Source organism: Zonotrichia albicollis, chromosome 21, assembly GCF_047830755.1.
Source record: "Zonotrichia albicollis isolate bZonAlb1 chromosome 21, bZonAlb1.hap1, whole genome shotgun sequence".
Taxonomy (NCBI): domain Eukaryota; kingdom Metazoa; phylum Chordata; class Aves; order Passeriformes; family Passerellidae; genus Zonotrichia; species Zonotrichia albicollis.
Window position 1 is genome coordinate 6843718 of NC_133839.1, and position 25750 is coordinate 6869467.

At 41.4% G+C, this 25750-nt stretch overlaps 1 protein-coding gene across 8 annotated transcripts in view; it reads left to right on the plus strand.

Moving 5' to 3' along the window:
* SPTAN1 (spectrin alpha, non-erythrocytic 1) overlaps positions 1–25750 on the plus strand; it is a 43172-nt gene that overhangs the window by 9092 nt on the left and 8330 nt on the right. For 2 of the 8 annotated variants that reach the window (XM_014269561.3, XM_074556331.1), the window contains exons 6-47: positions 85–218; positions 857–1001; positions 1080–1234; positions 2470–2605; positions 3028–3129; positions 3347–3484; positions 3912–4022; positions 4464–4541; positions 4718–4873; positions 5210–5414; positions 5538–5719; positions 5992–6235; positions 6542–6664; positions 7373–7590; positions 8327–8419; positions 8750–8884; positions 9276–9424; positions 10792–10851; positions 12985–13183; positions 13742–13846; positions 14354–14377; positions 14732–14767; positions 15754–15801; positions 16127–16218; positions 16375–16519; positions 16633–16814; positions 16981–17080; positions 17209–17406; positions 17531–17677; positions 18206–18309; positions 18435–18597; positions 19070–19084; positions 20774–20905; positions 21229–21366; positions 21710–21814; positions 22041–22249; positions 23453–23573; positions 23720–23841; positions 24311–24443; positions 24837–24935; positions 25195–25354; positions 25573–25649. In XM_014269561.3, the coding sequence (XP_014125036.2) occupies positions 85–218; positions 857–1001; positions 1080–1234; positions 2470–2605; positions 3028–3129; positions 3347–3484; positions 3912–4022; positions 4464–4541; positions 4718–4873; positions 5210–5414; positions 5538–5719; positions 5992–6235; positions 6542–6664; positions 7373–7590; positions 8327–8419; positions 8750–8884; positions 9276–9424; positions 10792–10851; positions 12985–13183; positions 13742–13846; positions 14354–14377; positions 14732–14767; positions 15754–15801; positions 16127–16218; positions 16375–16519; positions 16633–16814; positions 16981–17080; positions 17209–17406; positions 17531–17677; positions 18206–18309; positions 18435–18597; positions 19070–19084; positions 20774–20905; positions 21229–21366; positions 21710–21814; positions 22041–22249; positions 23453–23573; positions 23720–23841; positions 24311–24443; positions 24837–24935; positions 25195–25354; positions 25573–25649 (5418 nt within the window). The remainder of the gene's footprint in view (positions 1–84; positions 219–856; positions 1002–1079; positions 1235–2469; positions 2606–3027; positions 3130–3346; positions 3485–3911; positions 4023–4463; positions 4542–4717; positions 4874–5209; positions 5415–5537; positions 5720–5991; positions 6236–6541; positions 6665–7372; positions 7591–8326; positions 8420–8749; positions 8885–9275; positions 9425–10791; positions 10852–12984; positions 13184–13741; positions 13847–14353; positions 14378–14731; positions 14768–15753; positions 15802–16126; positions 16219–16374; positions 16520–16632; positions 16815–16980; positions 17081–17208; positions 17407–17530; positions 17678–18205; positions 18310–18434; positions 18598–19069; positions 19085–20773; positions 20906–21228; positions 21367–21709; positions 21815–22040; positions 22250–23452; positions 23574–23719; positions 23842–24310; positions 24444–24836; positions 24936–25194; positions 25355–25572; positions 25650–25750) is intronic. The other 6 variants (XM_074556329.1, XM_074556333.1, XM_074556330.1 and 3 more) reach the window with 3 other exon arrangements.

The following is a 25750-nucleotide window of genomic DNA, read 5'->3' on the forward strand; positions in this document are numbered from 1 at the left end:
GATCTCTTGAAGATCAGCAGCGTTTTGTCAATGGATGTAAAAGCAAAGAACATATGAAAATAGCATTTTTCCTTTGCTTGCCAGGAAACACATCCTGAAGAGGAGCTGATAAAGGGCAAACAAGATGAAGTAAATGCAAGCTGGCAGCGTCTGAAGGGACTTGCACTTCAGAGGCAGGGAAAACTCTTTGGGGCAGCTGAAGTTCAGCGTTTCAACAGGTATGAGCTTGGCTGGATCTGCTGAATGATGTAACCCTTGTGTGGGTGTTTAATGATGCATTCAGCTGCACACAGTAGTATGAGAGGAGCTACTGTCTCCTTTTGCTTTGCTCTTCTGCATGACTTGCTGAATGAAGACCTCGTTGTTCTACAATTACTTTAGATGGAGCTTTTCAGAACTTGGCAGTTTTGCTCTCTTTTCCTCTGAGGGCTTTTCCCCCCCAGTTCTGTCCTAGATGAACCTTAAATGGGGTGTGCTTTTTTTATTGGATGTCAGCCCAGTTGTTCTGGAGGCTGTGAGCAATGTCTTTCTATTCTCATCTCCATCTACAGCATTTTGAGATTTGATGTAATTAAACTGGGGAAGGGTCCAGAGTGGGAAATGGATCCACTCCATGACAGTGCTCAGTGGTCCTGTAATTCCTGGGGGACAGTGGCCTGTTAATGTGCTTCAAAGTTTCTTGAGATGAAGAGAAAGTCTATTTATGTGTTTTTTAGAGGATGTTTGTAGTTGGCTGCAGTGTTTATATATATGGGTTTGTATGCTGGTATGTCTGGCACACGTATGGGAACACATCCTGCTTCCTTCCTTTTTCCATACAAGACAATCTGCTTTCAATTTGTGCTTTGTTTTGAAGGGATGTGGATGAAACAATCAGCTGGATTAAGGAGAAAGGGCAGTTGATGGCCTCAGATGATTTTGGCAGAGACTTGGCCAGCGTGCAGGCGTTGCTGCGCAAGCACGAAGGCCTGGAAAGAGACCTGGCAGCTCTGGAGGATAAGGTACTTGTGAGATGGATTTACATGAGGTAACCAGCTTGGAAAAGGCTGGAAGCTCACTCTGTTTGTGCCTGGGTTTAGGTGAAGGCCCTGTGTGCAGAAGCTGACCGTTTGCAGCAGTCTCACCCAATAAATGCTTCCCAAATCCAAGTGAAACGCGAGGAGCTCATCGCCAACTGGGAGCAGATCCGCACGCTGGCCGCGGAGAGGCACGCTCGCCTCAACGACTCCTACAGGTGGGACATGCAGGGCTGCTGCCCTCCTGGGGCACATCTGACACCGGCCTCCTTGAAGGAGAAGAAAAAAATGCCATTTCCAAAATTTTGGGATGATTTTGGCATTTTAAGAGCAGTCTCGTTCGCTGAATTCTATTTGACACTAAGTTCTTGTAGTAAAAGAAATATTTATGTGATTGAAAAAATACTGCAGCTTTTTGTCATTCTCTGGGTGGATCAACTATCAAAATAGACATCAAAATGATGTTTAGGACATTTGCTGTTTTCTCCATCTGAGACGTGCATTTGGAAGTACATTATTTGAATATGTTTCAGTTTTGCTGGAAAAAAAAGGTTTTTTAATACTATATTACAAATCTGTTCACTAGTCTTTAGGAGTCTCTATGAAGACTGAAGTATGATATATTGTTTGATATATTGTCTGAGACCAAATTAATTCCTTGTTTCTATGGTAGTTTGTTTTGGTTTTTTTTTTTTGCTGTGGAATTTGTGTTCATCCAGTCTTGTCTACACTAACCTGGAATCTGAAACATAACCTGTTAGATTACTGTTGAGAAGCCATTCTAAAAACAAACTAATCCCAATGTGGTGGTTAGTTTACATCCTTTCTGGTTTTGTTTTTCTGCCCTTTGTTCCTTCCCACAACGTGGGATTTTTGGCAGTGGAGACCCACACAAATAATCTTTTTCTTTCCCTTCCCTGCCATAGTCTCTTCAGAGCAATTAACAGCAAATATAAAAAGGAACCAGAAACTGATCACATTTGCTGATAAGTGTTAAGCATATGCCAAAGGCAACAACTGAAGGCATTCTGGAAGGAATTTGAGGATTTGTTTGCTTGTTTTAGGGCTGGGGCATGTGCAGTTGAAATTTTCTGTCAGTTCCCTCCCCCACACACTGTTATGACAAAAGCAGCCCTGTGAATTATCTTGAGAACTATATTTTGATTTCTGTTGTCCTCAGTGTGTAGTTAGGAATATTAATTTTGCTTACAATATAAGTTATATGCAAAATATATCTTTGAGACATTGATTTAAAACCCAACATTTTCATAACTTCAAAAGACTTTTTTGATTGAAAGCATATTTAGTTATTTAATATTCTGAGCAGATTTTCGTGTTGTTTTATTTGTATCTAAAGAACAGCTTTTATGTTTATAACCCTTTCTTTGGGGAAAAGGGAGAGAAACTCTGCAAATTAATTATTCCTAATCATTTTTTGCTTTGCTTACCCAAGGCTGCAGCGCTTTCTCGCGGACTTCCGAGACCTCACCAGCTGGGTGACTGAGATGAAGGCTCTGATAAATGCTGATGAACTTGCCAATGATGTGGCTGGGGCAGAAGCCCTTCTAGACAGACATCAGGAACATAAGGTAGCGTGGTTATACAGAAAATCCAGTCAGCAGCACTCTGATTTGTGTGTCTGACACAGTCTGAGTCAGTGCTGTAGCACTGGAATGCTTTGATCATGCAACAGACACAGTACTAGATTGCTGTCTTGATTGAATATTCTTAAATTGTTTCTAGATGGTAGATATATAGTAAGTATTTAAGAATGTTTATGATAATATTTTATAAAAAGTAGGCCTGATAGCAGCCAGTTGGACTAATGATTGTTTTTGTTCTCCATCATGAGGAATTCCTATAATTAAGCAGAAAGAATTCAGCTCAAATTAACTTTTAGTTTCATTTTAATGTAGAAATTTATACCTACCTTATGTGCATTGTAAGGTAATTTTGACACTCTGTGCTAAGATAAATTTTGGTAACAGCTTTTTCACATGTCCTTCCATAGGGAGAAATTGATGCCCATGAAGACAGCTTCAAATCTGCTGATGAGTCAGGCCAGGCTTTGCTCTCTGCTGGGCACTATGCTTCTGATGAAGTTAAAGAAAAGGTAAGCTGAGAGCAAGAGCTCCTAGAAGAATTTTCTCTTTCTTCTGTGTCCCTTAATTTAAAAGGATGATCACATCAGGAACTGGAGATTTCATTGTTTACACAGGAGGTCATTTTCAATTCAGTGCTAACCACTTTTAGAGTCCCAATTTGATTTGAGATGGAAGTGAACTAGAGTGTTGAATGAAATTATTATTTTTTCCTTCCCCATCAATTAGCTGACCATCCTCTCAGATGAAAGGTCTGCCTTGCTGGAGCTGTGGGAGCTCCGCAGGCAGCAGTATGAGCAGTGCATGGACCTGCAGCTTTTCTACAGAGACACTGAACAAGTTGACAACTGGATGAGCAAGCAAGAAGTGAGTGCATATCTTTGAATTCTCCAGATATGGTGAACTTTAATTTCTGGGTAGTCTTGTGTAAGCTCAAGCAATTGGTATTGCCTGCTGGCAGTGCCATGAGCACCCACGAGTGAGTGGGTGCTGTGCAGAGTTATTTATCTGACTGCCTGAAATGGTGCAATGGCTGTTTCCATCAAATGCTGAAACTATGAGCTGTGACAAGTGGGCTTGATGTGGCTTTTGTGTGTGTTAACTCTTGTAAAATGCTGGTTGAATAAGAGGCTAAAAAGAATTATTGGCTGTTAGAAGCATAAAGCAAACACCATGCCATCTTCACCTTTCAGTAATAACGTATGGCAAGAAATATCCCTGGCTGTGCTTGAGCTCACTTAGAGCAGATGAGTGTTGAAACATAAAATAAAACTTGTTTGTGTCCTTACTTCAGGCTTTTCTGCTGAATGAAGACCTTGGTGATTCTCTGGACAGTGTGGAAGCTCTTCTGAAGAAGCATGAAGACTTTGAGAAATCCCTAAGTGCCCAAGAGGAGAAAATCACAGTAAGGCATTGACATTAGGCCATCACTAAATGGACAAGAAGTGAAACAAGGGCATTTATTCACTGGGGAGGAGACACTGGTGGTAAAGGATGGGGTTGGCTTTGCAGAATGATCTTCTCTAATGTGCAATGTATTAGCTCTAATTGTCTCTAAAATGGAAGAGAGTGGATAAGTATGGGACAGGACTTGATTTGTCTCAGGGCCAGGTAACCTGGTGCATCCTTATCATACCAGCCCACAGGTGGATGAATGTTTGTCAAAAAACTGCACTCTTCCACATGGAGGGGATGAGGATACAGAGAGAAAAAGGTGTAAGGATAAATCTGCTAATGGCTTTCTGCCAGCTTTACTGTGATAAACTTTGGGGAATTGATATACTAAGCAAATTTGCACAAGCAATTTCTATTACACCAAATAAATGGAAACTTGTTTTCCCTCTAGGCATTAGATGAGTTTGCTACTAAGTTGATTCAGAATAACCACTATGCCATGGATGATGTTGCTACACGCAGAGATGCTGTAAGTATCCAAAATACATTTGGACTGGAGGCGTTAAGTCTTGTTCTGCTCTATTATTTTACATGGTTTGACTTCAATATAGGATAAATCAGTGGAGTTGTCCCAAGAGGGATACAGTGATGGTTCTTACGAGCTTGAAGAATTTAAAAACCTTTTCCTTTCTTTTTTTTTTTCAGCTGCTGAGCCGCCGAAATGCCCTTCATGAAAGAGCCATGCGCCGCCGCGCTCAGCTGGCGGATTCTTTCCATCTGCAGCAGTTTTTCCGAGATTCTGATGAGCTCAAGAGCTGGGTTAATGAAAAGATGAAAACTGCAACTGATGAGGCCTACAAGGTAAGCACAAAGATGAATGGTAGAATGCTTTTAAGGCAGTGCTGGGCCTAATCAGTCTAATGACATGAAGCAAATATTGCTGATAGTCAGTGGTACTGATGGCAACAGGAGGAATTGTGTCATTTCTTCCTGACCCCAAGAGGCATTTTCCCATCATGCAGTAACTGTCCCTATCCAATAGCTTAAGAACTATGATTTAAGGCATATTTTTGGCACCAGATCCTCTGGTTACACCATAGCATGTCAATGAATGTAGTCCAATTTCAAAAATTCTTCAGAGATCTTTGGGTCCTGGTTTTGCATTGAAATGTTCTATTTTTCTTTCTTCATCTGTAGGATCCATCCAACTTGCAAGGTAAAGTTCAGAAGCACCAGGCTTTTGAAGCAGAGCTGTCTGCCAACCAGAGCCGGATCGATGCCCTGGAGAAAGCCGGCCAGAAGCTCATTGATGTCAAGCACTACGCGTCCGACGAGGTGGCAGCTCGCATGAATGAAGTCATCAGCTTGTGGAAGAAACTTCTGGAGGCCACTGAGCTCAAAGGTATGACTTGCTCAGAAGAATATGGGCAAAATTCTGGAGAGTTTAGCTGGGAGAACACAGGAAATGAGTTCACTTCAGTTTCCACTTGACTTACTGTCCTGTTCTCTTGCCTGTCTCTCTCAGGTATAAAGCTGCGAGAAGCCAATCAGCAGCAGCAGTTCAATCGCAATGTGGAGGACATTGAGCTCTGGCTCTATGAAGTAGAAGGACACCTGGCTTCTGATGATTATGGAAAAGACCTTACTAATGTTCAGAATCTTCAGAAGAAGCATGCACTGCTAGAGGCAGATGTTGCTGCCCATCAGGTAAGGAAATAATTTTTATTCCTGCCTTTTCAGATCTGCTTACTCAAAAGATGGTGTTTTCAGATATGCTCAATCAGAGACCTTAGCAGGTCTGGTTTTTATAATGTTTTTAGCTTTGAGTTTTACAGTTTGCTTCTCAGAAATAATTTTGAACTAAAACATAACTTGTATGTCTCTAAAATATCTTTATAACTTTCATAGAAATGAGCTTCTCAGTCACTGCAGCCACCTCACAGAAGTTCTGACCTAACGGTGTCGCTGATCAATTTTAGGATCGGATAGATGGCATTACCATCCAGGCACGCCAGTTCCAGGAGGCTGGGCACTTTGATGCTGACAATATCAAGAAGAAACAAGAGGCTTTGGTGGCTCGTTACGAAGCTCTGAAGGACCCCATGGTGGCTCGCAAGCAGAAACTCGCGGATTCTCTTCGCCTGCAGCAGCTTTTCCGTGACATTGAGGATGAGGAGACCTGGATTAGGGAAAAAGAGCCTATTGCAGCTTCAACAAACAGAGGTTGGTCCATCCTGGGATCTCTAGGATTCAGATGTCAGATATTGCTGTATTATAAATTGTATCTTGATAGAACATTCTCTGAAAATTTGTGTAATTAACATTGCCCAGAGTTACAATTTGCCATTGCCCTGAGTCTGTTATTTTGTTTATGTAATTGCAGTGGTAATGTAGTTTCCATAGTACTTTTTCCTCATTCTTAGAGTTCTCCCTGTGCAAGTTTCTGTATTGCTGGCTGCAGCTGCCTTGAAATTTTTGTTTGATTTAGTGACTCTGATTCAGCTGATTTAATTATTTTGTATCTTTCAGGCAAGGACTTAATTGGTGTCCAGAATCTGTTAAAGAAGCACCAGGCTTTGCAGGCAGAAATTGCAGGCCATGAGCCTCGCATTAAAGCAGTCACACAGAAGGGAAATGCTATGGTGGAAGAAGGTACATCTCAATATTTTTTAACTCTGGCAGTCTTTGTTCTCTGGCCCAGCATAATTAAGAATTACTGCCTGATTTTAGCCTGATAATAGGCAGGTACCTGCTAGCAGGATGAACTCCTGGTCATCCTTGCACCTGAAAATATAAATAGGTTCCTAGATGGGAACCTGTCTGAATGTTGACAGATCTGTCTACTCTTGATGAACACTTATTTAGTAATTTTGTGCCTATTGTATTTAGTCCCTATAATTAAATCTGTTAAAGGGCTCTATCTGAGGTACATAATCCTGATGTGAGAGAAAATTCTCTACAGAGACAGTAATTCTTGCTTTTAAATAAATAGGCATCTTTATTTCTGACTGGGTGTTTTTAACATAAAAATTTGAAAAAATATCCTGCAGGTCTGAAATAATATTTGTCTGCTACCAGAACTCTGGAAAGAGATGACCTTTTCTGTTTCATCATTGAGAAATGTTATGGTGTGTCTCATTTTATTCCTATTGATTAAGATATGCTGGTACAGCTTGGTTTGCAGGTTGTGTTTTCCAGTCTGAGGCAAAAGGACCAGCTGAGTTACGTTTTTATAATTCTAGTCTAAATAGGCTTTAATTGGTCTGATTTTTTTGACCTTGAAGAATTACAAGTAATCTTTTAATGTTTATTGCTTTTGTGTGCTGAAGTCCTTCAGTTCCCTCTGCTGCTGTTCCACAGGACACTTTGCAGCTGAGGATGTCAAAGTCAAACTGAACGAGCTGAACCAGAAGTGGGACTCTCTGAAAGCCAAAGCGTCGCAGCGGCGGCAGGACCTGGAGGATTCCCTGCAGGCTCAGCAGTACTTTGCTGATGCTAATGAGGCCGAATCCTGGATGAGGGAGAAGGAGCCCATTGTAGGCAGTACAGACTATGGGAAAGATGAAGACTCTGCTGAGGTATTTGAGATTCTTGTTTAAATCCATTTTGCATAAGTACAGTGAGGATTTGTCCAATGGTAAAAAATGAGCTGTGATAATTTCAGGATTCTTGAGGGCGGATTCTTGCATCAAGCAAGATTTTGGCTCTTAGTCAAAAGATGACATATTTTCCTGTGTCTTAGTTGCTATTGCAACTATGTGAAATTCTGCTGCTCAGTATATTAAACCAACTGTGAGGAAGCTTTACCTCTGTATGCGCTCTTTTACAAAGTTTTGTTTTTTTAAGTATAATGAAAATAATATCAGCAAATTCCTCATGGGATGAGCATTTCAGTATGAGTCTGGTTTTCAGCAGTTCATTAGCCTGGAAGTAATTTTTTTTTGTCTGGATTTGTTTTATTGATATCATCCTGCAGTCAAACATCACATCCCAGGCAGTGCTGACTGACATTTTATCAACATGAAGTGCACTTTAAAGGCACACTTTAAACTTACCCGTATCACTCTGCAAATAGTTATTTCTGTTCAGAACAAAAGAATGTTGCTGAGATAAGGCAGAGGCAGAGCACCAGAAGCATTAGGCCCACTATCTAGCCTGTGAATAAATAGAAGTGATTATTCCCTTGAGAGTCACAAGGCTGGCAGCTCTGAAAAACCCACATTCCCTTTGTATGGAGTCAAAGTATATTTTTGAAGCAGAGGCATATTTGTAAAATGGCAAGGTGTGTATGTTGTTATTATCATCCACTTTCAGGCTCTTCTGAAGAAACATGAAGCTTTGATGTCTGATCTCTCCGCTTATGGCAGCAGCATCCAGGCATTGAGGGAGCAGGCCCAGGCATGCAGGGTAAGGAAAGATGCCAATCATGTACCTAAAATTCATGGGTCAGCAAAAGGTAAAAACAAAGCTCAATAACAGTTGTTGGTTTTGGGAAGTTATTGCAGACTGTGCTTCATTTTCTCAAAAAAATTAGCAGTCTGTTTTTATAATTGTAAGACAGCTGTATTGTTTTGAAGTAAAACAATTTAATATGGTGGTTTTCAGGGTTTGAGCTCAGACAGCACCTAAAGTGACCCTACAGTAGCTTTAACTAAGGCTGAAGTCTATTTTAGGACAACAGCATTGATTGTAATGAACATGGAGCAGCTCATTTTTTCTTGTGCTTTTTTTTTTTAGCAACAAGTTGCTCCCACAGATGATGAAACTGGAAAAGAGCTGGTTCTGGCACTCTATGATTACCAGGAGAAGAGTCCCCGGGAGGTGACAATGAAGAAGGGAGATATCCTCACCTTACTCAACAGCACCAACAAGGTGGGTTCTGGCCTCCTGCTTTGCTGCCCTTGGCTCCCTCAGTGCTGTATGCTTTGTTTGGTTTTGGCACATTTAGTCCATGTCCCCATTCAGCACTTCAGCTGAACCTCTTCATTTCCATCGCTCCTCTACAGCTGCCAACTTTTCCAAGACAGGGCACATGTCTGAGAACTTTAATTCCCTGATGTGGAGGAACTTTTGGCCAAATACAAGAGGAGACGTCTTCAAAAGACTGTTTGTTTGAAATGATCTCCATAACAAGAGCAAACTGTTGAGAGCATCACCGCTTTCCTTGCGTTAATAGAAGTCTCTGATTTGCAGCATTCACTTGCCCAGCATTCTTTATGCCTGATGATGTCCTCACAGAGCTTTGTGGTTTTTTTGCTTCCAGGACTGGTGGAAGGTGGAAGTCAATGACCGCCAGGGCTTTGTCCCTGCTGCCTATGTGAAGAAACTGGACCCTGCCCAGTCGGCGTCGCGAGAGAACCTCCTGGAGGAGCAGGGCAGCATCGCGCTGCGCCAGGAGCAGATCGACAACCAGTAAGCTCTGACTGATGAGATGTGACACTGCCAGCATCAGCTGGCTTGGCCTTTGCTTCACAGATTGCCACCAGCTTAGGTTAATGCTTCTTACACTAGGGAGTAATTAATTGGAGCAAAACAAGGGGCTCCTTTGCCAGAGGCACCGGATTCAGTTGCTTTATTCCTACTCTAGATTTTCTTGTTGCTTTTCCCATTTTTAACTGTTAAATTCATGACACTAGAGCTCAACTTACTGTCTGACTTGAATATTTTGTGTTCCTTTTGTTGTTGTACCTAACTACTTAACTTGTTTGTGGATTATATATGTCCTAAGCAACTCTTGTATATGTAGTTGTCACTTCTTAACGTGTGATCTGTTTTGAAAAGCTTTCTTAAATTTGATTCCTTTAAGTACAGTGCTCTCCCTATACAGGGCTGCCTCTGAAGGTGCCCTCCTTATGAGCTGGGGCTACTTTGCTCTTAGCTCATCACTTTTTCTTCTGAAATGTGGTGCCAATATTTGTTGTCATTATAGGAACTAAAAGGTGTCCCCCCCTTCCTTTTTTTTCAACTTTTATCATATTTTTTAAAAGAGCAGCCTATCGTTTCAAACAGAAAACTGCAAGGCTGCTTGGTAATGACCTTCTTAAAGCACATGGTGGCTGGAGATTAATTCAAGCAAGGGCTGTGGGTGATAGCTGTGAGTGCTAGCCCATCTTATCAAGCCACTTGAAAGCTGAAGCTGAAAGTTTTCTGTGTACTCCCATCTGTTTGTGCAGCTATGCTGTCGTTCTGTGTGAGAATTTCTTCCCACTCAGTTGTGTTGAGTCATCAGTTATTACAGTGCCATGCAATAATTACTAGCCTTAGCTCTAGAATTAAAAAAATAAAATAAAATCGCACAAAAAAACCCCACCAACCCGTAACAAAAAACCTTTTTACCACCATGAAGAAAAAATGCTGGAGAATTGTGGCACATTGGTCAGGATTTTAATAATATCATTATTAAATATCCCTTCAATCCCTATCAATATCAATATCCCTCCATGGGTTTGCATATGGATTTTAGTAACTAGAACAGGGTGCTTATTTTAGAGCCAAGGAGAGGGGACCACCTTTTAGTTTCCAATCCCTTGGCACAATCATGAGGAAACGAGGAGACCTTATAGAGAGAGCTCAACTGTACTGCTGAGGTTTCCTTACATGAATTGTACTCCTGATCTGATTTGCTTTGCTTCTGAACAACACCTAATTTTCTCCATTTAAATGTGGACTCTTACCCATCTCCTACCACAGACCAGCCATGGATGGAGCTGCTGCTTTCATGATTTTTGTTAATCTGACTAATTTTTGGCATGCATTTGCTGTGCTCCCTGTCTGTGCAGGACTCTCATTACTAAGGAGGTCGGCAGTGTCTCTCTGCGTATGAAACAGGTCGAAGAACTGTGAGTAGGATTAGCCCTTTCCTAAACCATGCTGTCTCCACACTGTCACTGCTCATCCTCCCTTTGTTTCTTTCTTTGGGAATGCTGCTCCCAAGAGCTGTGAAGGAGGCCATTTCTGCAAGGAGGATTAGTTTAGATGAATGTGGTGGTCTGTGTTGCCTCTGTTCCTCACAAGCAGCTGCTTATCTTGCTGGGCACCTCTGTGCTGCTGGATTGGTTCATGTTTATTCCATCACTCTGGTTTTGCTTACCAAAGAGGCTTTAGGGCTATCTGGACTGTTTTTCTTAAAAAGCATCGCTTACATTTTCTGAGGTGCAGATGGAAATATTAGCTTGTTTATATAAATATATATAAAATACATCTACCAAGTATTGCATCACATCTGAATGTCCTAAGAGTTTAGGAAGGGTGGGGCTGTCATGGTTTATCATATAAAGTGACATTCATGCTGGGTGCTCAAAAAAACATTATTTATAGAGTGATTATTCCTTCATTTTAATATTAACTAAATTTTGAAATCTGTGTTCATGTCTCCTGGAAAAGATATCAAGTTTGCATTATACTGGTGGCAGTTGCTGGGAAATCCAAAGCCACAGTGTTCATTGGCTGTGCCTGGCTTTTCATACTAAATGTATTTCTTGAAAATTAAAAGTGACACTTCTATGTAAATCTCTCAAGTGTTGCAAAGCAGCTCTGAGGTTAGGTTTGCTTCTGAAAGAGTTTTGCCCCAGATCCTCTATAAGCTTTACAAGTACTTAATACCTAATGTAGTTTGCTGAGGCAAACAGCTGCAGTTAGGGCAGGCTTCAAGTCAGGCTAGAAAGTTTCTATTTAAATCTAATATGAAAGATTCTTAAACTGCCCACTCTTAAACTACAGTACACAGGAAGCCACAAAGTCCCTGCTTCCATGGAAGGAGAGCTGATTTATCACTTTGGTATATAGATATTACAGCCCAGGATACTGAGGATTTTTTTGAAGGGACTTTGTCTTCTCTGAGCTGTTGGTTAGGAGAACTCTGCAGGATTGAACCCCTCAGGCTGGGGGGTTGTAACTGCTCAGTCTGTGGCCTTGTGCTTTGGGGTGGGGAATGAAAACATCCCCATTTGAGGCCCTGCAGGTACCTCAGCAGTGTCTGGTATTATGTGATTTAATAACATCAGAAGGAATGTCCTTAATAATGAGAATCTATTGCTGCTGTTGATCACTGTGGTAGACCAATGTCCAAACTGATTCAGGACATAAAAAACCCTCCCAGATGCAGCTAAAATGTCTCATCTTCTGGAAGAGTTAAAATAAAGTAAGAATGAGTATTAAGTGTGGTTTTTCTGAATGCAGGATTTTTAAAAACAGGTATTATGCATTGCTAGAGAGATTTGTAATTCAGTATAAGTGACTGCAAAACTGCTCTTGGCTTTTTTCAGCAATAGCTTGGAAAAGTTCTTGTAGGATCATCTGTGTCTAGTTGATTACAAGATGATTTTAAATAACTGGCTGGTCTTAATAGGTTTATTTGCCTGTGCAGATCAATCTAAACATGCTTGAGGTTTCATATTGTGTCTGTTCCAAAAGTAAAGCAGGACTAAAATCACTGATGTTGAGAATTCCACAGATATAAAAAGCGTACACTAAATGAGTTTAATGGATTTCCCAGTTGAATGTAGGTGTGTTGTCAAAGATTCAGACCTTGCTTTAAACATTCAGCAGATTTTGCACTGGAAAATGGCTTGTGAAGGTGTTTATGTCCTGAGGCTGGTGGATTTTCATAACCTGATGGCAAACTTGATGTACTCTAGGAAAATATCCCTTGGCAAGCAAGAGCCTATGGAGTCATTCCTGCCCTGCAGTGATCCTGTGGTTTAAGAGCCTACCCCAGTCTAGGCTGTGATTTGGGTTTGCATTTGCCCAGTGAGGTGTTGCATGTGAGAATTCTCATTTTGGTGTGCAATCCATGTGGAGGAGAGACATGGACAATCTTCATTCCCAACTGCACATGAGTAGCTCATCCTGTAGCAGAACAGGACATAAGTTCAGGGATTCCCATTTTTGGGGACCCCAATACTTAGGAAATTCCTGTGATTGGACTCAGTTCCATCTAATTGTTCCCTGCTTTCCTTTCCTGCTTGTCCCAGGTATCACTCTCTCCTGGAACTGGGAGAAAAACGTAAAGGCATGTTGGAAAAAAGCTGCAAGAAGTTCATGCTTTTCCGTGAAGCCAACGAGCTGCAGCAGTGGATCAATGAGAAGGAAGCAGCACTCACCAGTGAGGAAGTGGGTGCTGATCTGGAGCAGGTGGAGGTTCTGCAGAAGAAATTTGATGATTTTCAGAAGGTATGTTGTGGTGCTGCATAATGTGTATGTTAATTTTGGCCTTTCCCTTCAGGCTTTCTCATCGTGTATCCATGACAATTCTTTATAGCTGAGAAGGCAATATGGCTTTGATTGGACATAAAAGGTCCATAGAAGGCATATATGAATTTTTAAATTTAGTTTTGTGAGGATAGAGAATCCCATATTAAAGTGTCTTCAGTTTGATTACATTCCCCAGGTTGTTCCATGCTTCCTAGAGAGCTGAAACTCTTTCAATGCTTTGCAGTAGACTCTGCCAAGTTTTGGAGGAATTTCAGTTTGTGTAAAGCATAACTTTCAGCTAAGTTATTCCTATTGAAAGGGAAGATGCATTTGGTTTCCATCTGTAGAGTTGTTTCCCTGAGATATGGGGGGAAAAAACAAATCCAGCAGCTGGGATTCCCTGGCACAGGATGGGAATTCAGGGTCACTGTGCTCAATTCCTGCTGTTCCCACACTGGGCTCTCCTGGGGAGCCACCTTGTTCCACGTGTTCTGCTTGGGTGAATTTTCATGCTGGGATATTCCCTGCTCTCTGTAGGATCTCAAAGCCAATGAGTCACGCCTGAAGGACATAAACAAGGTTGCCAAGGACCTGGAGTCAGAAGGGCTGATGGCAGATGAAGTACAGGCAGTACAGCAACAGGTGCTCTTTTTCTCTGCCTTATTCTAATCTAAGAAGCAAAATATTTTCCTTCTTTCTTTTATCTGTTGTCTTTGTCTGGCATTGCAAGATTCAGGCTGTTTTCAAGAGCTTTAGAATTATATTCTGTAATAATGCTAGAGCAAATTGCAGCAGCATCTAGAGCTTTTTCCTTTCTTTTCTTAGGAATGGAAAGCCTTTACAATAATATTAAAAGTCATAGAGAATCCGTGCATTAACTTTGCTTCATATAAATTTGAAATTTAGCATTTATTTATATGCAGGAAAATAGGTGAGGAATGCTAAGGGAAAAGAAAAATAAAGTAGAGTGAAATTCAGAGTGGAGGGAGTTTGTAGGTTTTCTGTTTTGGTTTGGGGTTTTTTTGCCAGCTTTTTACATACTTGTGCTGTAAGTAATTTTATCCTGTGCCAACTAAGTGTGAAAATCATGTTGGAAAATCATTCTTTGAGTTAGAAAATTACAAATTGTTTGTCCTGTCTCCTTTGCAGGAAGTCTATGGGATGATGCCCAGGGTAAGTGTTGATTTCTGAGGTGGATGGAGTGGCAATTGTAACAGGTTTGGGATGTACAAGGAGAAGTTCTGCCAGAATTGTAGTTCATTTCCATGATGGAACTCACTAATGACTTGGAATGGACATTCAAAGATTATCTTATCTATGATCCCTTGATTTCCTGAGTGTCTTGCCCCACATCACAGATCTAAGCAAGCAGCATAATCCAAACTGATACAAATACTTGCATGAAAAAAATGTACTTAACTCCTTTAAGGATTGAACACAGAAATATTTTCAAGATTTTTTTACTGTATTCTGATAGTTTTAGATTCTGCTTTGCGTTTAAAGTTGTTTCTTCACTTTTTCAAACAGGATGAAACCGATTCTAAGACAGCCTCTCCTTGGAAGGTAGGTGTCATTGCTTAGTAGCACACAAAAAGAAAATAAAACAAAAATTACAGCATATAATCTTTTTTAGACCATTTGCTTCTCCTGTGCCATAGAAATTCTCAACAGCCTGGTTTTTACCTCTCTGCTACAAAACTCTGTTTAGTTTTGAGCTTGTAGTGTGAGGGTTTCAGTTTCTGGGCAGTAGATGTTGAATAATCCCTTGTTCACTCTGCATGAGTTCTTTGCTTTCTGCTTGCTACAACAAAAATGTTTTTATTCCTGAAAGTCAAGACCATTTATGTCAATACTTCTTTAGTAAGGAATATGCTGTATCCCATTAGTCATCTCCAGCTTATTTACTACAATAGTTAGAAGAAGCCTTTCTCCATTCATTAGAGGCTTACAATGGAAGAGCTGTCACCTGCTAAAGCACAAAAATATCTTAAATATTTTTAAATTATCCCAAACATTTCATTCCCATGTTTTGTGTCTTGCATCCACTCTGTTAGACTTGAAGCTGCTTGTACATCTTTTAAGCTGTGTGAATGTGGGGAAACCAGGTTAGAAGGCAATATTTTGACTGAAAATGCAGCTATGTTGCCAGGAACTGATGACTTTTAAAGTATTTTTTTGCAAATTACAAACATGTACATTGAATGCTAAGAGTCATATAGTAATTTAGCAAACTGAGATTTGGGGGTTTTTAATTAATGTATTGAATGTTGCCTTTAAATTTCCTTCTCTTTGTCCTCATTAAGATTTGTTTGCTTCAGTTTACACTAACATGGCAGTGCTTACTTCTGAATTCTGACTGTTCCTACTCTGCTCTATAAGACTTTAGGAATTACAACCAATTATTCTTAATTGCTCCTGTAACTTACTTCCATTGTCTTTCTTAGTGGTTTCTGTTTGGTTTTTTTTAAGGACTTTTTTTTCAGTCTGGTTGTGCTTTTGGCTAGAGTTGACTTCAATGTCATATTTTTTATTTCTGCCTTTTCACACAGTCTGCACGTTTGATGGTACACACTGTGGCAACCTTCAACTCAATCAAGGTAATTCCACAACTTTCTCTGACCTAATTTAGAACTTGTGAATATTTTTTACCCTCCTTTTCCATAGTCTTTATCTTGCATTAAGCTTTATAAACTCTTTTGAATCAATTTATTGAAAGAAGCATTACTATATACAGCATTTACTTCTCAAGTTACTGTCTTATATACATAAAATTATTTGGTTTTACAGCTCAGGAGAAGCCCCTCAAATTATTTTGTTTAACTAAGCTATCTGAATTTGTGCATTCTTCTGGAATGAATCAGAATTTAGTAACCTTTATGTGTGGTGAAAGGCCAGTCTTGACTTTTCACTTGTCTCATGCAGGAGCTGAATGAGCGCTGGAGATCCCTGCAGCAGCTGGCAGAGGAGAGGAGCCAGTTGTTGGGCAGTGCCCACGAGGTCCAGAGGTTCCACAGGTGAGGGATTTTGTTTGGTCTTCACTCAAATGCTTTGTCTGAAAAGAATTCTGAAATATAGCAGGACCTGTTCTAAACAAATCATATTCAACCCCAGCTTGTTCAGTGGAGGGTGGTCTTTTAATTCTCTTTTTGCCTTTCCTTCCTTCAAATCAGAGATGCTGATGAAACCAAAGAATGGATAGAGGAGAAGAATCAAGCATTAAATACAGACAACTATGGGCATGACCTGGCCAGTGTTCAGGCTCTGCAGCGCAAACATGAAGGCTTTGAGAGAGACTTGGCAGCTCTGGGAGACAAGGTGAGATGCTGAGGAAGAAAACCCAACAGCTTTGTTTTTATCTACCAGAAATGATTGAACTATAGCAGTACTCTCTGTCCTCACTGTGTTTATTTCCCTTTCTGTAAACCTAGGTGAATTCTCTTGGTGAAACTGCCCAGCGCCTAATCCAGTCACATCCAGAATCTGCTGAAGATCTCCAAGAAAAATGCACTGAGCTGAACCAGGCTTGGAATAGTCTGGGGAAGCGAGCTGACCAGCGCAAGGAGAAGCTGGGAGATTCTCATGACCTGCAGCGTTTCCTCAGTGACTTCAGGTAGTGATGTGATCCCCCTCTCAATTTGTTCATTATTAGTGAAGTATACATGGTTTATTGTTCATCAGGAATATTTCTGTGAAAGGTTCAGAAAAGGACTGTTCTCCCTGTTGTGACTCATTTCAGTGGAGGGAGGGAACAATTCCCTATTACTGTGTGTTCACAGGGACCTCATGTCTTGGATCAATGGCATCCGGGGCCTGGTCTCCTCAGATGAACTCGCAAAGGATGTGACTGGAGCTGAAGCTTTATTGGAAAGGCACCAGGTATGTCAAAGACAAGTGTATCATAAACCACAATAAATGTTTCTTTTTTCTGACACTTTCCAATTGGAGTTCCAAAATAGATCAGTTCTAGCTCTGGTTATTGAGCAGCACATCTCTGCCCCTTGCAGGAGCACCGCACGGAAATAGATGCAAGAGCTGGCACTTTCCAGGCATTTGAACAGTTTGGGCAACAGCTTCTTGCCCATGGACACTATGCCAGCCCTGAGATCAAGGAGAAACTGGATATTCTGGACCAAGAACGGACAGACCTGGAGAAGGCCTGGGTCCAGCGCAGAATGATGCTGGACCAGTGCCTGGAACTACAGGTACTCTGCTGCTGTTTGGATAAGAAAAATAATTCCTCTTTTCATTAAAAAGTTTACAATTTCATGGTGATAACAGTGCTCTTGAGCTGTCTTGCTCATGCTTTGGATTATTTTTTCTCCCCAGCTGTTTCATCGGGACTGTGAACAAGCTGAAAACTGGATGGCTGCCCGCGAGGCTTTCCTAAACACAGAGGACAAAGGAGACTCCTTGGACAGTGTGGAGGCACTCATCAAGAAACATGAAGATTTTGATAAAGCAATCAATGTCCAGGTGAGAAGTGTAGCTGAAGTAAGAGGAAAATAGTTTCCTTTTTCTCATGTGAATCATTTGCAAAAGGAGTTCTGCTATGTATGGGTTCTGAAGTTCAGTTCTGAATATTCAGCCATGTGGAATTTGCTGCAGAAGTTTAAAAGCAGCTTGGCAGATCAGGATGTATTCCATTGCCTACAAACAGTGTAGAAATAGTGGCAAGTATTTGTGTAAATCTACTGATTTGAAATTACTTTTTACCTTTTGCAGAAAAGGGTATATTTCCAATTTCTTATAGCAGAAAGCTGCCTAGATTTATTGAGAGATCATACTGCTGAAGTTTTTTGCCCAAAAGACCTTTTTTTCCTAAAAGCCACAGGTGAAAAGTGTTTGGAGTTGAACTCTGCAGTCCTGCAGAAGAGAGACTTCCTTCATAGGGCCCCAGTAATGTAAATTTAAAGAAGATGAAAAGGCTTGTTTTGTTCAAGACACTGCTCATCATTTGACTTTAGGGAACCACAGTTCTAATTCATGGCTTCTGATTTCTAGGAAGAGAAAATTGCTGTCCTGCAGTCCTTTGCTGACCAGCTGATTGCTGCAGATCATTACGCCAAGGGCGTCATCGCCAACAGGCGCAACGAGGTCCTGGACAGGTCAGTGCAGCCTGGGAGGAGAAGGCAGTCCTGGAAATCCTCTCTAGAAATGTTGTGAAGCTGCTGAAGGTGATGCCTCATGTGGCTCTAGTGTTTTGTTCATTTTATGTGTCAAATTACCACAGGTGGCTTCGTCTGAAAGCCCAAATGATTGAGAAGAGATCGAAGCTGGGAGAGTCTCAGACCCTGCAGCAGTTCAGTCGTGATGTGGATGAAATCGAAGCCTGGATCAGTGAAAAGCTTCAGACTGCAAGTGATGAGTCCTATAAGGATCCCACAAATATCCAGGTGAATGTGGTTCTTGGCTTAAAAATCAGAATGTCATTGTTAACTTTGCAAGGCCTGCTCTGGTTTGGAAATCCATGCTCAGGAATTCTTGTTCAGAGATGACAGAATAGTGCATCATGTTGGACATGTTCTCCTTTCATCAAGGAGAAAATGGAAGTTACATTATGCATGAAAGGAGACCCAAAATAGGACTTGGTTAGTAATTATTCATGCCTATAATTAATTATTCATGCATATAATTAATAAGATATGTGGTATCTGCAGCAGAAAGTTTCCTAAAGAAACCCAAGTGGCTGTTCTGTGTCTCTCCCAGCATCTAGACAATAAGGAAATGGAATTCTTGGGTCTCAACTAGAATGTGAAATCTCATTTATTTTTCAGTATTAAGGAATAAAGTTATCTCTTATGTTTTAAATCTGGTTTGTGAAGTAGTATGAATGCACTGAACTACTTCTCTCAATCTGTTTTATAGCTTTCCAAACTGCTGGTAAGTAGTTTGGACTAGCCTGGTATGTGAATTTATCTTCTCTGTATAAGCTTCTGTGTAAGCCCAAACTCTGGTTGCTGCTCCATCCATCAGTTCATGTAATCTCTTGTTTTTTCTGTTAGTTCTTGACCTCCATCCAGGTACAGCTGTTGATCCTCGTCCTATGGGTGTGGCTTTTTTGTTCATTCCTATTCAGCATCATTTATTTATGTATTTGTTTTGCAGGTGTTCTGCATGATCTGTTTAATTTATGCTGCGTTAATGATGCAGTTTAGGCTTTTTTAGGGGTTAGCCCATAGGAGAATGGGGTTCTGTCCCCCTTTTTCAGAAATTTGGCTGTTTGATCATCACTTGTGATGATTTAACAGAGGGCATAATGTCAAATTCATGAGTTTGTGTTTGTAGAACCAAATGCTGAAGATGGAGGATTCAGTAAATGTTAGATCTTGATTGGCTTAGTTCTTGCAATAGCATAGAAGGGAATAAAGCAGAAAGCACACTCCAGAAAAAGAGATGTACCAGATGGAAAGCTGACAGCACTTGTAAGAATCCAAGAAGGGGAGTAAAATGAGGATATGTGCAGGGAGAAGATAGAACAAAGAAAGGGGAAGCCAGCGAGTAAGAAATGAAGGAATAATTTGTCACTTCAGAGTGTGGTACATTAAATTACTATTTTTTTAGCTGGAAAAAAAAGTATATTAAACTAGAAAGGCTTGTCTGCAATTTGTTGTCATGGTAATTATATGGAGATATGCAATTGGCAGCTTTTAAATTGAATTTTCCAAGTTGTTAGTGCTAGCTTTGAAGGATATGCTTTCATAATCTCAGGATTTGGGGGTTACAGTGCCCAAAATGAAGCAGTTCATGCAGAATTTCTCATACCAGCGCTATAGTGTATTTTTCCTTTTTTATTTTTGATCTAACATTTCCTTTCATCCCATTCTCTAGGACACTCTCTACCCATGTCCAATGTCACTAGCATTTCCAGTTTATACTTGCAAATTCTGTCTTGTCACTTTTGTGCTGTTGTCATATTCCTGGTGGGTGGATGGATCGTGGATTCATGAGAGCTGCACTCTCCTTCCCACACCAAGGCTCCTGTTGTTCTCATGGTGCTCTCAACTTGGCAGTAAAAAATTCTTACCAAATAATTCAGTTACATTTTTGTAGAAATTTTTGACTGTTAATTCAGTATTTATGTATACATACAATGAGGCTGTGTATGTCTAATATCACAACTGTGCAGAAAGCAGATAAGCTGGAGCAGTGATTTCTGTGAATTACCTATAGATTAGGAAGGGAAGTAGGAATTTGTGCAGTTACTGTTGGAGTAGAAAAGATGACCTGCTCTACTCAGGGTATATGTAACTGCTGCTTTTCAAAGGGCTGCATTGAAAGCTAGGAATCTTTACTGCAGTAACAGCTCAGCTCAGTGCAGGGAATTTTGCCTTGGCACCTGTGAAATGCAGAGCATGCTGCCAGAGTTCTGTGTATCAGCTCAGCCACAGTTTTGCCAGGTCAAAACTTGGTGGTTTCTCAGGTAATGAGAGTAACCACCGGAGCAAGCAGTAAATTCCCTCCCCAGAGAGAACTTTGGCTCAGCCTGTGCACAAAGCTGAGCGCCCAGCCCATGAGAACAATGGAGGAGCCCTTTGTGCAGAGCCTGATGGTGCTGGTTTGTCCTTGCAGAGCAAGCACCAGAAGCACCAGGCCTTTGAGGCCGAGCTCCACGCCAACGCCGACCGCATCCGCGGCGTCATCGACATGGGCAACTCCCTCATCGAGAGGGGCGCGTGCGCCGGCAGCGAGGACGCCGTCAAGGTGGGCACCTGCCAGCCCTGCTTGGCCTTGCTCTGAGCAGTGCTTTGGGAACTGAGGCAGGACAGGGTCCCTCTAGAACCAATCTTGCTTTATAGAAGCTTTGGTATTTCAACTAAGATCAGGTGAATCATTCAGCTTCGGTCACGAGGATAAGGATCCTCGGATTGAGGTGTAAATTATAACTGGGCAGCTCAAAATACTGACTTTAACTTGCATACCTGGAATCAACAGCCAAACTTCCACCATGTTCTGGTTTTGCATGGATCAGAACTTTTTTCGTGTTTCATTTGTGACACTTACTTATCTTTCTCACTTTCTGACAGGCACGCCTGGCTGCCCTGGCTGATCAGTGGCAGTTCCTGGTACAGAAATCAGCAGAGAAGAGTCAGAAACTAAAAGAAGCTAATAAGCAACAGAATTTCAATACTGGCATCAAGGACTTTGACTTTTGGCTTTCAGAGGTAATAAGATAGGAGTTAATTACTTGCAAAGCATCTTTTTTTCAGTTTTTATTACCTTTGCTGATGGTTAGATTTTGTGGAGCACTGTTTACCTTCGATCAAGTCTAGGTTTATTTTTAAAAAAACTTATTACTAGTAAAATTCTTGTATGTTTTATTAGTTATGAACAATAAGGCAAGAAGAAGCACATTTGCATGGAAGCTTTTAGGTATTAAACAGGTGACAAGGTGAAGGTTTAGTAGAAAATTGAGAAGTAATTTGCTTGGTTTTAAAGCATTATAGTTTCAAGGAGTTCACGAAACACAATTTGTTCTTCATTCCATGTTTCCTTCTCCATCCCCAGGTGGAGGCTTTGTTGGCATCTGAAGACTATGGGAAGGACTTGGCATCTGTTAACAACCTTCTGAAAAAACACCAGTTACTGGAAGCTGATATATCTGCTCATGAGGTATTTCCCTTTAGCTAAAAGGCTTTCCCTTTTAGTTTTGGAAGATAAATCCTAGTCATGAGCAAATTCTGTGGTACAGCTCCTGATACCTGCTGCAGTCACAGACTTGTCAAAATGTGGTTTTTAACAAAACCTGTGACTGCGAGTCGGATTCTGATTTTCATCCTGACATAATGAGCACAGAAACGATCTCTGAGCAATCCCTGCTCTCTCCCGTGGTGTCCAGGACCGCCTGAAGGACCTGAACAGCCAGGCTGACAGCCTGATGACCAGCAGCGCCTTTGACACGTCCCAGGTGAAGGACAAGCGCGAGACCATCAACGGGCGCTTCCAGCGCATCAAGGGCATGGCCAGCGCCCGCCGCGCCAAGCTCAACGAGAGCCACCGCCTGCACCAGTTCTTCCGTGACATGGACGACGAGGAGTCCTGGATCAAGTGGGTGTCTGCGAAGTTCTGGGCTTGCCAATGGCACTCACTATTGGAATAAGAATCCCAATATAACCAGTTAGATTGTGCCTGGGTCAGTGTGACCCTCGCTGCTGAGCCAAAGGTGGCTTCTGTGGTGCTTTACCCCAGAGATACCTTGGCTGCTGGAGATTGCAGCAGGACACTGAACAAGTCCAGGCTTGTCAGGAAGTCCATTTACCTCAGGAGAGAGAGCTTCTGGCGATGGTGAAGAGAAGAAAGGAGAGGATTCTGCTGGAGGGTTATATCCAGATTTTTATTCCATGGTTACAGAGGTCTGAACCGGGGCAACTGCTGCCAACAGAATAGAGGCCGCATGGTCTCATTAACCTTTTAAGCTCGGGGACAGGGGAAGGGGAGGGGACAGGTGAGCTACCAACCAGGTGAAAGGGGCAGGGTCTCAAGGGACTAGGGACACCTATACGGGCCAATGTCCCCCAGGCCTGAGGAGCATCCTTTGAAATCGACCAACCACACGACGCCTTGCTGGGAGTTAAGCCTGATTGACAGGGCACACTCAGCAAGGGCGAGGGGGAAGGGAGAAGGGAATATTGGCACACCTGAGGAAGGGACCCGGAAACTAAAAACACACCACAACAACTCACATCCTTTAGTGTGACTTCAGAGCTGCCTTCCAACAGCTGTGTGTTTATAGGAGTCCAGGAAAACTGCTTTGGGTGTGGTTTCTTATCTGCTGTTTTCTTTGGTCAAATCCCAGTAAGCAGAAAACTCAGACATTTCATTCCAGTCTTTTTGGGAATGCCCCTACCAAAAATTCAAACCATTTTCAGTTTCAAATACTTTCTTGATTGTACCAGTTGTCATTAATCAAATGGTCTTTTAACATTGCTGTTAGTACCTCAGGAGGAGAGAAAAATATGAGGCTGAATAGAAATCATTCAAACTAGAGCACTTCTTTTGTCATGCTTTTAAAACAAACAAAATTTGGGCAACTTTACCAAAGACATCTATATTTTTAAAAAGAAAACTGTACAGAGGAATTCTGTCCTTCAAAGATAAATTATGGGCCCTCTGTCACCTTCTTTTCCTCACACAGGAATTTGCATCCAAGGTATTTGTGCAGTCTGAGGGGTTTTTTGGTTTTTTTTGTGAGGTTGGACCTTTAGAAGTAATTTTCATATTTTATCTTTCTCTCTCCTCTGTTGAATTTAGAGAGAAGAAACTGTTGGTCAGCTCAGAGGACTATGGCAGAGACCTGACTGGTGTGCAGAACCTGAGGAAGAAACACAAGCGCTTGGAAGCAGAATTAGCTGCCCACGAACCTGCCATCCAGGTAAAAGCCTCTCCCCATGACAGATTTCTCTCTAAGCAGCACCTTTCTTCATTGTGGAAGAGATGAAAGCCAGCAGTGGTTTTGCTGGACCCCAAACAATGCACATGAGGAAGGGAGGTGATGTTCCAGTAACTGTTTCTCTTTAGGGTGTCCTGGACACGGGTAAGAAGCTTTCAGATGACAACACAATTGGAAAGGAGGAGATACAGCAGAGACTGGCTCAGTTTGTGGATCACTGGAAAGAGTTAAAACAGCTGGCAGCTGCTAGGTATGAATTTCTATAAAATTCAGTATTAATTCAAGGTTACATGGATTCATAATGATCAGATTTACAGAATTTCAGGGTATGGGTTATTAGGAATATGATGTAACAGCATTTATCCCTGATCACAGACTCTACAAGACTACTGACAATGTTCCTCAGTAGAAACATGAGCCTCTTTTTGAGGTGTATGTTGTGTTTAGCCTTTTCTTGCACCAGTTGTAAACCACAGGCTTACAATCAGCTGGCTTTAATCCACTACCAGGAAATTTTTCCTGATTAGAAACTGTTGGGAGAGAGTTTGCTCCAGTCCTTTGGCAGCAGCAGGCTTTGTAGTCCAAGGAATTCCTAGAGCTCCAGCCGTGGCTGCTGCTGGAGGAGTGAAGTGAGAATGATAAGGTTCAGGCTCTGCACACTGATTTTATATCTTAATCTCAGTGCCATAAAACTCATCAGTTTTACCTTCCCCACGCAGGGGCCAGCGTCTGGAGGAGTCTCTGGAGTATCAGCAGTTTGTAGCAAATGTTGAGGAAGAAGAAGCCTGGATCAATGAGAAAATGACACTGGTAGCCAGTGAGGATTATGGGGACACACTTGCTGCTATCCAGGTATGGAGGAAGTTGTCAGCACTTTATTGCTGCATTCCTGTTGGTTAGAGCATAACAAACCTTTTCTTTAACTGTCTTTACAGTTTAGAGGTTGTTTGTTCTTTTTGGAGTCCTACACTGTAAAAAATGTAATTTCACTTTATAAAAGCATCCCAATAATGTTTTTTCCAAACTAAAAGAAATTACTTTTAGTTTGACGTAGCTTTGCATCTCTCAACCTCTGATTGGAAGTGAGTCTCCGTTTCTTTTTGTCCAGAGGAAACCAGTAAGTTGTGCTAATCAGCTAAGATTAATTTTTGACAGAAGTTTATGCTAACTGATATATAAAATTAATTACTTTCTAATAAATTGTGAGAAATTATTTTTAGAAGTGCCTGTGTCTTGTATTTGCAGGGCTTGCTGAAGAAGCATGAGGCATTTGAGACTGATTTTACTGTCCACAAGGACAGAGTGAATGATGTCTGTGCTAATGGAGAGGATCTCATTAAAAAGGTGAGCATGAACTCATCTTCAAAGGCTCCCCAGGACATCTTCATGTTACAGCAGACTTTCTCTTCTCTGTCATGTCTTTGAAAAGAGCTCTTATTCATTTTTTGTGTTTGAATAAGCTGTTGGTGTTCTGCTTTCAAAGCTGTTTCTGAGACCATATCTTTCAGCTGAAGTCCTTGCTCTGTCACCAATGTCCTGAATGCCTCAGATGACTTTCACATCATACAGGATGGCTGTATATTTTTTCCTCCCTGTCACATAGAACAATCACCACGAGGCAAACATCACTGCCAAGATGAAGGGGCTCAGAGGCAAGGTGTCAGATCTGGAGAAAGCAGCAGCTCAGAGGAAAGCCAAATTGGATGAGAACTCAGCCTTCCTCCAGTTCAACTGGAAAGCAGATGTGGTGGAGTCATGGATAGGTATGTTCTGTACAATATTTAGTCACAAACAAACCTTAAACTCCTTCATTTCCAAAGGCTTCCAGTAGCTCCTTATGTGCTGTTGTGAGGCAGACCTAAGCCCAGAGTAATCAGCAGTGCTGTCCCTGCTTTATGGCTTTGTAGTAACCTGATCTGGAACAGAGGGAATGTTTGAGATGGAGAAATGACGTTTTTGCAAAATTTGTTTTATTTTCCAGGAGAGAAGGAAAACAGTCTGAAGACAGATGATTATGGACGTGACCTCTCTTCAGTGCAAACCTTGCTCACCAAACAGGTCAGTGCTGATGCTGCTGCCACCACGTGAGGGAGGGACCAGCTGAACTCTTGTGAACACACAAGAATCCATGTTTGAAATATATGCAGGGTATTGGAAAG